This window comes from Raphanus sativus, chromosome 3 (genome assembly GCF_000801105.2).
Source record: "Raphanus sativus cultivar WK10039 chromosome 3, ASM80110v3, whole genome shotgun sequence".
NCBI classification, from domain to species: Eukaryota; Viridiplantae; Streptophyta; class Magnoliopsida; order Brassicales; family Brassicaceae; genus Raphanus; species Raphanus sativus.
The window spans coordinates 8,125,674-8,138,314 of NC_079513.1; the positions used below are offsets into that span (position 1 = coordinate 8,125,674).

The 12,641-nt window shown below is 43.1% G+C and overlaps 1 protein-coding gene across 1 annotated transcript; it reads left to right on the forward strand.

Moving 5' to 3' along the window:
* Positions 1 to 905: 905 nt before the first annotated feature.
* On the forward strand, positions 906 to 2,764 carry LOC108829944 (uncharacterized). The gene is made up of 3 exons (XM_018603546.1): positions 906 to 1,813; positions 1,872 to 2,091; positions 2,168 to 2,764. The coding sequence occupies exons 1-3, from the start codon at positions 906 to 908 to the stop codon at positions 2,762 to 2,764; spliced, it is 1,725 nt and encodes a 574-aa protein (XP_018459048.1).
* Positions 2,765 to 12,641: the final 9,877 nt, after the last annotated feature.

A 12,641-nucleotide genomic window follows, 5' to 3' on the forward strand; every position in this document is an offset into this window, starting at 1 on the left:
AGGCTTGCTTCACATAAATCCTAGGATATAGGTCAAAAAGAAATGAACAGGATTTAGTGGCTAAAACCATTAAAGCTTGATTCATGGAAGCCTATCCAATCTTGGTCAATGATCCTGCAATGGAAGGAGACTTTGACTAAGAGAGAAATAAGTAGAGAGAGAGGAAATAAACTTCTTTTTACCTGCAGGTCCAGATACTTGTTTGAGTATTCCTTGCATCATGTGATCGATACTACCAAGGTAAAGCCTACACTTTTACTTATGTAAGAAATGAGGTTAGTAGAGGGGATTCTCATACAAGATCTGTTAGGTTGTTGACTAGGTGAATTTGGTTGATATACTAGGATATGGTATAATGTACTTCTAAGGTTAGGATGTTTATGATTTAGCTTGCACTACTAGAGAGATGGTGACTGAGTTTTTAAAATATTTTGAGTCCCTTCTGTTTTCAAACCTCTTTTAGAGAGACTGCCTGATGGTTTTTCTTGAGAACAAGCAAAATGGTAAGTCTAAGGGAGTTGATATACCATGGATTTTACCCACTTTTAGCGAGAAAAAACCATCATTTAAATACTGAAATTTCTAGTTTTTGCCAAAAAAACACAAACTTATCACTAAACCAAATAAATACTAAACTTACTTTGACTAAGTAATTTCAGTATTACTTTTGGGTCAATCTATTTGTGCCGTCTATACGAACGTCTGCTTTTCACGGTGACTGAAACTACGTAGTTTCAAAATTAGAAAACAAAACAAAATCTTCAAATAATACCTTAAAACACTAAACGAGAAAACGATTTCTTTTCATCTCTATCATGTATCTTGTTCTTCAAGAATCAAATCTAATACATCTTTGAATCAATCCTCCAAATATGAGACGAAAGAGATTAGATACCCGGCGGCCTATGACAAGCGAACCCGAACCTGCTACTGTCGTTGTGGATGAACATGAAGGCGGCAGAGAGCATGAAACCATCCCTGGTGATGACTGTGAAGCAGTTATTGATGACCCTGGTGATGAACTAGTAGAAGAAGTGGAAGATAATGATGTTGGAGAAGAAGAAGATGAAAGTCGTGGTATTAGAGTTGAAGAACAAACTTGTGTGGTGTTATCTACACACATTGGAGATATAGCAATGAATGATGGAGTAAACGATGATGAGAGCGGAGATGACGATTGCTGGAAGGAGGATCAGATTTCGGATCCTATATCATCTGAAGATGATGAAGAGGATGCGAGAAGGGAAGCTCGTGAGGATGGAGCATCAAGCGATGATGTCTTGGTACTTGGAAAGACATTTTCTTCTGCAGATGAGTTCAAGCAAGCTCTCTTCAGGTATTCTCTGAAAACAAGATACAATATTAAACTATACATATCGACACAAATGAGGCTTGCTGCTGTTTGCTTGGATACAGAAAATGATTGCCCTTGGAGAGTATATTGTTCATATGAGAAGAGGAAGCATAAACTGCAGATCAAGGTGTATATCAATGAACATGCTTGTGTAAGATCTGGTTACTCTAAGATGCTGAAGACTTCATCAATTGCGCAACTGTTTTCTGAAAGATTGAGAGTGAATCCAAAGCTTACGGCTAAGGAAATTTGTGAAGAGATCAAGCGGTCATACAATTTGACTGTAACAGAAGGTCAATGTCAAAAGGTGAAGACCAAAATCACTAGGGAAAGAAAAGCAGGCCACGAAGCTCACTTTTCACGAATATGGGATTATGAAGCCGAGCTTCATAAGACTAATCCAGGCACCATCACAGAGATAATGACCATACCAGGAGCTACACCAAGACACAAGCAAAAGTGATCGGATCTATGTATGTTTTGAAGCACAACGAGCAGATTGGAATTCTACTTGCAGACCAATCATAGGTCTAAATGGAGCGTTTTTAAAATGGGATGTGAAGAGCCAGTTGATTGCTGCAGTTGGAAGAGATGGAGACAACCGAATTGTTCCTATTGCTTGGGCTGTTGTGGAGATCGAAAATGATATTAATTGGGCATGGTTTGTCAATCATCTGAAGATTGATTTGGAACTTGGTCATTGGAGCAACTACACAATTATATCTGATAGGCAAAAGGTACACACTGAAGAGTCCCATGATTTTTGTTTCGATTATTTACTGTCATAACAAGTGTTTTATGTACTTTTTGAAGGGTCTGTTGAAATCTGTTCACCAAGAACTCCCCAATGCTGAACATATAATGTGTGCGAGACACATACTTGGGAATTGGAAGAGAGACAGTCGCTACCCGCAGCTAGAGATACTGTTCTGGAAAATAGCTCGCAGCTACACCATGGGAGACTTTAATGAGCATATGAACGAGCTAAAGAAGTACAATGTAGTGGCACATCAAACACTACAAGTCACCAAGACTCACACATGGTCTCAGGCATATTTTAATGTTGGTTCATTTTGTAATGATAATCTGAACAACCTTAATGAATCTTTCAATAAAATAATCCGTGAGGCTAGGAGGAAACCACTTCTTGGAATGCTAGAGGAGATTAGGAGACAATGTATGGTACGCTCAGCAAAAAGGTCTATAATTGCTAATAGGCTGAAGACTAGATTCACTAAGAGGGCACATGTTGCAATAGAAGCAGCTATAGCTAAGGCTCAACATTGTATTAGATACATGGCTACGGGGAATGTATACGAAATTGACGATCATGGCTGTACGTATAGTGTTGATATGGGTCTGAAAACTTGTGGTTGTGGGATGTTGCAACTAAAATGGAACTCCGTGTAACCATGCCGCTTGTGTGATCACTGCAAAGAAACAGAAAGTGGACGACTACGTTTCAGATTACTACACGACCATAAGATGCTTATGGAGAAAAACGTACGAGCATAGTATTAGGCATGTGGAATGGATTAAGTTGTGGCCTATGTTGAACAGATTACCCGTCTTGCCTCCATCAAATAGATTAGGTAATCGGGGAAGACAAAGTACCTATACAAGAAAGAAAAGCGCCAATGAATCATCTTCTTCGTCTAGTAAGACTAAGCTAAGTCGTGACAAGCGTACCATGACATGCTCCAATTGTAGAGAAGAAGGACACACCAAGGTGGGTTGTTCAAAACCAACGGTTGAACCCGAACCTAAACGATCACGTGGTTGTCCAAGAAAAAATCTGGTACGTAATTGTTGCTCTCATTATGTCTTTACTTATAAACAATGTTCATATCATATGTGTTCTGTTCTATGTAGGAAGGAGGATCACAAGGTGGTTGATGCTCGGCTTTGATAGTGAGGATGCTCGGCTTTACTCGTTAAATCCCTCGTTATGAGGTGTTTCCTTCTTCTGTAAGCAAGAATTCTTTGTCTCTTTTAGGTTCGGTGGTGTTCCATAAAGCACCCAGTAAGAGAATATGAGTGCAATCGCTTGAAATTGTCAGGGGGCTGGCGCGTACCTGACTAAGCAGCATCTGCGTGAGCTGCATCGTTGTTTTACTCCTTTTCTTTTTCTTTCAGAAACTAAAAATAATGCTTCTTTTTTGCAAGACTCTTAATTTGAGTTTGGTTATAATAAATTGTTTACCACTGAGCCGGAAGGCAGAAGCGGTGGACTTCCTTTGTTTTATTTGGATTCTTCTGAGGTAGAGATTATCTTTTCCAATAATCGTATGATTGATATTGAGGCTACCATAGAAGGACAGAAAGTTTTCATAACCTTTGTTTACGGAGATCTGATTGTTGAATACTGAAGAAATGTTTGGGAAAAGCTCACCACAATGAGCCTCACAAGGGATGGGGCTTGGCTGATGGTGGGAGATTTTAATGCTATTACAGGAAATATGAGAAGAAAGGGGGGAGGAGGAGACCGAATACCTCCTTCATACCATTTAAATCCATGCTATCTAACTGCGGGATGATAGATTTCCCATCAAAATGTAACCACTTCTCCTGGGTTGGTAATAGAAGCACTGGCAAGGTACAATGTAAATTAGACCGTGCAGTTGGAAATGAGAACTGGCACCATATTTTTTTCCCACACAAATGTGGAGTATCTACGACTTTGGGGCTCTGATCACCGTCCGATCCTAACTCTCTTAAGAAAGGAAAAATCAGAAAGAGGCTTTAAATTTGATAAAAGATGGATTGGTAATAATGGCCTTAGAGAGACGATATTACAAGCCTGGAGTGACCCGGGTAATCTACACCCGCCGGACTTACACGAGCGGATAGCTAAATGCCGCAAGGCAATCTCGCTGTGGAAGCGCACGAACCCATCTAACTCGAGTATACGCATTGAAGGAATAAAAGACAAGCTTTAGAAACCGCAACTGGATGATGATATCGCTAACGATGAGATCCTTCAACTCAAATGGGACTTATGTGTGGCCTTTCGAGATGAAGAATTGTACTGGAAGCAGAAGAGTAGAGCAAACTGGCTGAGGGAAAGGGATAGGAATACTAAGTTTTTCCACGCCAAGACAAAGCAAAGGCGGGCACGAAATAGGCTTACGAAACTTAAAACCCCTCGTGGAGGATGGGAGGAGAGTGAAAAGGACATCGAGAGAGTGGCAGCTGCATATTTCCAGGTCCTCTTCACCACGTCTAGTCCCGGGAATTTCGACGAAGCCCTCCGGTTTGTTACCGAGAAAGTTACTACGCAGTGTAATGAAAATCTCACGCGTATGTCTTCAGATGAGGAAATAAAAAAAGTTATGTTTGCTATCAACCCGGAAAAAGCACCAGGTCCTGATGGTATGACGAGCTTATTTTATCAAAAAAATTGAGGAATCACAGCAGGGGAGACCTTCCATACGGTTAGGGATTTCTTCTCGCTTGATACGTTGGATGCAAGACTAAACCAGACAAACATATGCCTTATCCCAAAAACTGACAGACCAAGTGATATGACGGAGTTTTGCCCTATAAGTTTGTATAACGTAAGTTATAAGATTTTCTCCAAGATCCTCAGCAATCGCCTTAAACGTATTCTCCCGACGTTGATTTCGGAGACTCAATCTGCTTTTGTGGCAAAGAGACTTATCACATACAACATTCTTGTTGCACAAGAGGTCTTCCATGCTCTAAGGAACAACCCGAGTTGTAAGGCAAAGTTCGTCGCAATAAAAAATGATATGAGTAAAGCCTATGACCGGATGGAGTGGTCCTTTCTAGAGGCACTAATGCGTAAACTGGGATTTAATGAGCGATGGATCTCCTGGATACACCTATGTATCTCTTCGGTTTCGTATAATGTACTGATTAATGGAGAACCGAAAGACAATATAAGCCCCACAAGAGGTATCCGCCAGGGCGATCCGCTATCTCCTTTCATGTTTATCATTCTAACAGAGGCTTTGATTTCACAAATACAAGGAGAAGAAAGAGAGGGCTGACTTACAGGTTTAAAGATCGCAAGAGACAGCCCCCCCGGTATCACACCTTTTGTTTGCGGACGACAGCCTTTTTTCTGCAAAGCTGAACCGCAACAGTGCAGAGAACTCATGAAGATTATTGAGGACTACAGAAATGCATAAGGCCAGCAGTTAAATGTCTCCAAATCCTCTATCTTCTTTGGCAGCAAAGTCCCTGCGGAGCTAAAGACTGAGATTAAAGAGGCACTAGGTATCTCCTGGGAAGGATATATGGGAGCCTATCCGGGCATACCAGATAAGATATGTGGATCTAAAAAAACAAGTTTTCACTTTATCCAGGAACGACTCCTGAGCCGTCTGAATTCATGGTCTCCAAAACTGCTATCTAAAGGAGGGAAAGAAATTTTGATAAAATTGTGGTGCAAGCTCTCCCCTCTTATGTTATGTCCTGCTTCATATTACCACAAGACATTATTAAAAAATTGTCTAGTGCAATCGTTCGATTCTGGTGGAGTACCAAACAAAACAATGGTAGTATGCACTGGATCGCCTGAGATAAAATTTGTGTACCAAAAGAAAAATGAGGCTTGGGGTTCCGAGATTTAAAAAAAAATTAATCTCACCCTGCTGACCAAACAACTGTGGCGACTGGTGCAATATCCTACATCCCTTCTGGCCAAAGTGTTGAAAGGACGATATTTTCGTAACTCAATTTTGATTGATGTCGAGAAAGCGAGTAACCCATCATATGTATGTGATGGAGAGGCGGAAGCTATATATATCAAGGTTCGAAACCCTAAATAGATAACTTGGAGCTTAAGGTAGCTCGAAGAAGATGACAATGGTGGCGAATACTCTTCGCAGTGTTCGTTAGAACTCTTAAGGACGCGAATACTCTTCGCAGTGTTCGTTAGAACTCTTAAAGATCTTCAAGTTTTATTAATCAAAATCCAAAGGTGACTCTTTACATCACCTAAAGCCTCTTATTTATACTAAACGAATTAGAGCTAGTCCTAAACTAAAAAGGAAATTTAACATTTATCAAATCCTAAAAAAAATAAAAGGAAATAGCTTAGAACACAAGTAAAGCTTAAAATATGGAAGCCCATAGCTGTGACGGTGATAAGTGATGATACGCTGCATCAGGTTCCCCCTGGTTGAGAAGGATTCGCCCACAAATCTGACTGGTCACCGTCGCTGTGATAAGGAGATAAGTGTTTAACGTTAAAGACGTCGGACGTTCGCAAATGAGCAGGAAGACGAACACGATAGGCATTCGGATTAATGCACTCCATGATTTCCACAGGGCCAATTTTCTTGGACTTAAGTTTATTATACTCCCTTAGAGGAAGTCGTTCCTTTGTAAGGTAAACCCAAACCAAGTCCCCTGGTGAAAATATAACCTCACGCCTCTTGCTATCAGCCGATGTCTTGTACTTGACCGCTGAAAACCTCCAAGTTTGATTGAGCTTGACGATGAATGGCCTGCATATCATAGACGAAGTCGACGGCTTCACCATGATGTCGTGTCTTATCGGGGACGGTCGTTAGATCCAAAGGGCAACGAGGAATAATGCCATACACAACGTGAAAAGGTGAGAAGCCCAAACTGCGATTTAAAGCATGATTGTGTGCGAATTCTGCTTGGCCAAGTTTGCTGTCCCACGATTTGATGTTGTCGCCAACGAGGCACCGAAGTAGATTGCCCAAAGAGCGATTAGTAACCTCAGTTTGACCGTCCGATTGAGGATGATAAGCCGTGCTCATGTCCAAAGATGTACCGAGTAATTTCCAAAGAGAGCGTCAAAAATGGCTAAGAAAACGTGTGTCACGATCTGATACAATCTAGCTCGGAAGCCCATGAAGGCGATACACCTCACGGAAGAATAAGACGGCAACACTGACGGCATCCGTAGTCTTCTTGCAAGCTATAAAATGTGCCATTTTTGAAAATCTGTCGACGACGACAAAGATCGAATCATGGCCCCGTTGGGTACGCGGTAATCCGAGAACAAAATCCATACTGACGTCCGTCCATGGCTGAGTTGGAATTGGAAGTGGTAAATAAAGACCCGCGTTAGACGCCTTGCCTTTGGCTTGTTGGCAGATCCGACATCGCTCCACGAACCTTTCCACGTCGCGCCGAAGTGTAGGCCAAAAATACGAACTTGCTACCAAATGAAGTGTCCTATCCCTGCCAATGTGACCTTCTGAATGCAAATAGCGAATAATTTCCAGACGGAGACTTGAGTCCGGAATGCACAAACGAATACCTTTGAACAAAAACCCATCTTGTATCATATAATCTTCAGACACACCTTGTTCTGTTTCTGCAAATTTACGAGCAAAGAAGGGATCCAAAGGGTATAAGTCAGCTAAAGAGGCAAAGCCGACAACCGATGTGTGCATTGTCGTAAGTAATCCATGGCACCTGCTGAGTGCGTCTGCTACACGATTCGTCTTGCCTGATTGATGGCGAATCGTAAAAGTGAACTGCTGAAGATAAGAGATCCATCCAGCACGGCGAGTAGAAACTTTGGCTTGACTATCCAAATGACGCAACGCATCGTGGTCGGTAAATAAGATGAACTCGCGGTGCACTAAATAGTGACGCCAGTGCTTGATTGCCTGGACAATAGCGTAGAATTCAACATCATAGGTACTATACCGCCCGCGTGCACCTGCCAACTTCTCACTATAAAACGCCACGGGTCGTCCGAGTTGACTCAAAACAGCGCCAATTCCCAATTTAGAGGCATCACAATGTAGCTCAAATGGTATAGAAAAATTGGGAAGCACCAGAATCGGAGCTGTTGTGAGCTTTTCCTTGATGAGATTAAACGCATGTGAGGCATCAGGTGTCCATTCAAACTTGCCATCCTGCATACAACTTGTGACTGGAGCCATAATAGAACTAAAGTGGTTGACAAATCTTCGGTAAAATGATGCAAGACCATGAAAGCTTCGGACGTCTGAAACTGATTTTGGTATCGGCCAAGAACGGATTGCTTCGATTTTGGAGTCGTCAACCGCCAAGCCCTTGTCAGAAACTACATAGCCGAGAAAGAGAACTTTAGTGACGCCAAACTCGCACTTTTGCTTAGCTGCATACAATTTTTGTGTTCATAACACGGAGAGGACTTGCCGGAGATGCGTTTCATGTTCAGCAAGGGAGGTACTAAACACTAATATATCATCAAAGTAGACTACCACGAACTTGCCAATGAATGGGCGTAATGCCTGGTTCATAATGCGCATAAAAGTGATGGGGGCATTAGATAAACCAAAAGGCATTACTAACCATTCAAACAATCTTTCCCTGGTCTTGAAAGCTGTTTTCCATTCATCTCCAGGCCGGATACGAATCTGATGATAACCGCTTTTTAGATCAATCTTCGAAAATATTTTTGCTGAGCCAATCTGGTCTAAAAGATCATCCAGTCGTGGAATAGGGAATCTGTAACAAACAGTGATTTTATTTATTGCTCTGCTGTCTACGCACATGCGCCAAGTCCCATCTTTCTTTGGGATTAAAAGTGCTGGAACTGCGCATTGACTTAAGCTTTCTTTGATGTGTCCTTTGCGGAGGAGATCTTCCACTTGACGCCGTAGCTCTTCGTGCTCTGCGGGTCTCATACGATAATGTGGTCGATTAGGTAAAGTTGCTCCCGGAACCAAGTCGATTTGGTGTTGTATGTCGCGAAGAGGTGGCAATCCGTCGGGTAATCCTTGAGGAAACACATCTGCGAATTCATGTAATACTGTGTCCAAAGATGATGCCTGTGATGTTGTGAGAACTCGTTGTGGTGCTGCTGGGACAAGAGCAAAAGCAACGCCTTCATTCCGTAGCTCAGATACGAAAGAAGTATATGAGCATAAGAGAGTCGACGGTTGCGATAGTGGTGCCGATGGAGGACGCTCTTGGGATGTTGGCGTTGATTTTGGTGTAGAAGAAGACGCAAAAGACGTCTCTAGTGAGGGTACGAGAACAATTTGGTGATTATTCCAAAGAAAACTATAAGTATTCTTAGCACCATCATGTATAATCTTTCGATCATACTCCCACGGGCGACCAAGAAGAAGGTGGCAAAAATCGATTGGCGCAATATCACAATAGATGCGATCCTGATAGTGCTTGCCCACGGAGAAAGGAACGACTGCTCGCTGAGTGATACGGATGTTTGCCGAACTATTAAGCCAGCCCAAAGTGTAAGAAGATGGGTGTTTCTCGCGTGTGATTCCTAATTTATCGACAGCTTCTTCAGAGAATACGTTACGGCAACTGCTTGAGTCGATAACAAAGCTGCAAACACGATCTTTAATAGTACAAGTGGACCGGAAAATATTCGTACGTAGGCACCTGTCATCTGGTCGAAGTGGTGTGAGACACGAACGATGGAGGACTAACAGGCGCCCACTGTCCCCCGGTGTTTGGTGTAATGACATTTCGTCTCTTTCATCGTTCTCCTCTTGAGAATCATAGACTTCCTGGTCCTCTGGTGTATCCTCGAGTAACAATCCTCGGCGGTTAGCATGAGGGCACGCGTTAATCATGTGGCCCGGCTCGCCGCAAGAGTAACACCGAATGGTGGTCTGCCGTGTGGAGCGTCGTAAGGTTTGCCCCTCTTGTGATGTCGGTTTGGTGACAGACGGAGAAGCATCACCTGTTTCTTTTGCCACAGATGGGGTGGAGCTGCTAGCTTGGTCTTGAGTACGAGATCGCGTGGACGAGTTCCACTTGGAGGCTCGTGATTGTTGCTCGAAAGAGACTGCACGTCTTTGAGCTTCGCCGATCGTTGAAGGATCGAACTGAGCCATTGCTGTTTGAAGTTGAGGTCGAAGACCACCAATGAAACGCGAGACAAGTTGAATTTGGCTGTCATTAATCTCGTTACGAGTTAAGAGCAGTGCAAATTCTTCAGCATACTCATCTACGGTGCGATTTCCTTGACGCAGATTATGCAGTTTTGTGTACATACTACGCTCGTAGTTGTGTGGTAAGAATATCTGACGGAGATGCTTGGTCAATTTTTCCCATGATTGGATGGGAGCTTTTCCGGTACGAGAACGAGTAGTTTTAAGTTGCTTCCACCATGTAGCCGCATGACCACGGAAACGCGTAGCGACGAGTGACACACGACGATTAGGTGGGACTTGCTTGAACTCTAGGATTTCCTCAACGGAAATTATCCAATCGTTGAGGTCATCACCTTTAAAGCCCCAATGGAATTCAGGTATATCTATTTTAAAACTCTGTTCCCATCGATTATTATTGTAATCCCGCTGTCGCAGATCGTCGAGATACACACGCCTATGATCTTCTTCTTCTTCCTCGTATATATCATGAGCGCGAGCATCACCAAATTGGTATTGATGGTGCACCCGATGTTGAGGATGTCTGGGATGAGGAATAGGTGGAAGCTGGTGTTGTATCTGGCGTGGTGGAGGAAGATGATGGACGGGTAGGGGCGGTTCATGAACGGCTGGTTGGGGTTGATGATGTGGGGCGGGTTGTAGAGGGGCGATAACGGCCGGATTGGGTTGGATGTCCAATCGAGTGGTTAAGGCAGTGGTTAAGGCGTCGAGGCGGTCTGTTACAGCAGCTAGGGCTGTCAAGATCGTGTTGCCTTGTAGTTGATTAGCGGTATGCATCTCTACGAGGAAGGCTTGGAAATCGGTCATATCACTAGAAGTTCCTTCGGTCGTTTTCTTTGTCATGATAACGAGAGAAGAAATCCATAAACGTACTGATTCTGATACCAACTGATGGAGAGGCGGAAGCTATATATATATCAAGGTTCGAAGTGTTGAACCCTAAATAGATAACTTGGAGCTTAAGGTAGCTCGAAGAAGATGACAATGGTGGCGAATACTCTTCGCAGTGTTCGTTAGAACTCTTAAGGGCGCGAATACTCTTCGCAGTGTTCGTTAGAACTCTTAAAGACCTTCAAGTTTTATTAATCAAAATCCAAAGGTGACTCTTTACATCACCTAAAGCCTCTTATTTATACTAAACGAATTAGAGCTAGTCCTAAACTAAAAAGGAAATTTAACATTTATCAAATCCTAAAAAAAATAAAAGGAAATAGCTTAGAACACAAGTAAAGCTTAAAATATGGAAGCCCGTAGCTGTGACGGTGATAAGTGATGATATGCTGCATCAGTATGGCATAGTTTAATGGCTGTGAAACCTCTTCTGAAATCAGGACTGCGAAAGAGCATAGGCTCGGGCTATAATACTCAAGTGTGGGATGAGGCATGGCTCCCAACAATCCATCCGCGTCCACCATCTGGTATCAGGCCTATTCAGAAACCGAACATGCTCGGCTACGAGCTTATCGATCGCAGCTCAAAGAGCTGGAATATGGAGGTTTTAATATCTCTCTTTGCCCCTGAAGATGTCTCCCTTATATGTAGCATGCGTATCAGTAGATCGTTCAAAGTCGACAGCTTCTGCTGGGTCCATACAAAATCAGGGATCTACTCCGTCAAGACAGGTTATGACGAGATGTGTCCCTTAGATAATGAGCAGAAGCTACAGGCTTGTACCCAGCCCAGCATCAATGGTTTATTGCAGCAGGTTTGGAAGGTTAAAACTGTGCCGAAAATAAAACATTTGATGTGGCAGTCCCTATCAAATTGCCTTCCGGTTTGCAGTCGACTAGCTGATCGTCATTGTCACCAGTTTGGACATGTCAAAGATGCGGGCAAGACGATGAGACCATAAACCATATGCTCTTCTTATGTCCAATGGTGATCCAGACTTGGGTTCTGGGGCAACTCCCTTTCCTTCCGGGCGAGTTCCCGTGCTCCTCTATCTATAGCAACTTTGATGGTCTCCTAAACAGAGCCCAGAAACGAAACGGAACAGAGGAAAACTTGAAACGGATTCCTTGGATCCTTTGGTTCATATGGAAAGCGCGAAATGACAAGGTATTTAATAAAAGGAGATTGCGCCCTTGGAGGTGATACAAGCAGCTACGTCGGAGGCGGCTAGCTGGCAACTGGCGCAAGTTATCCCGGAAGCACTAGAGGAGTGAGACCAGATGGAGGTGACGGAGATACTTGATGGAACACCACGGAAACCTTTTTGCAGGTTTGACGCGTCATGGAAAGAGGATGACGCCCGTTATGGTGGTGGTCTCGTGATCGAGAATAAGGATGAGACTACAATATTCGGTTCAATTGCTAGTAATCGAGTTTTGTCTCCCCTACATGCCGAGTTTTGTACTTTGCTGTGGGCCATGAAATTCTCACTACTTCTCGGTCACGCTTTGATGGCTTTTGAATCAGAT

Coding starts and splice junctions, on each gene's coding strand:
- LOC108829944 (XM_018603546.1), top strand. CDS start 906: ATGACAAGCGAACCCGAACCTGCTACTGTCGTTGTGGATGAACATGAA. Junction 1,814..1,871: donor ACACCAAGACACAAGCAAAA/GTGATCGGATCT, acceptor TTCTACTTGCAG/ACCAATCATAGGTCTAAATG. Junction 2,092..2,167: donor TTATATCTGATAGGCAAAAG/GTACACACTGAA, acceptor TACTTTTTGAAG/GGTCTGTTGAAATCTGTTCA.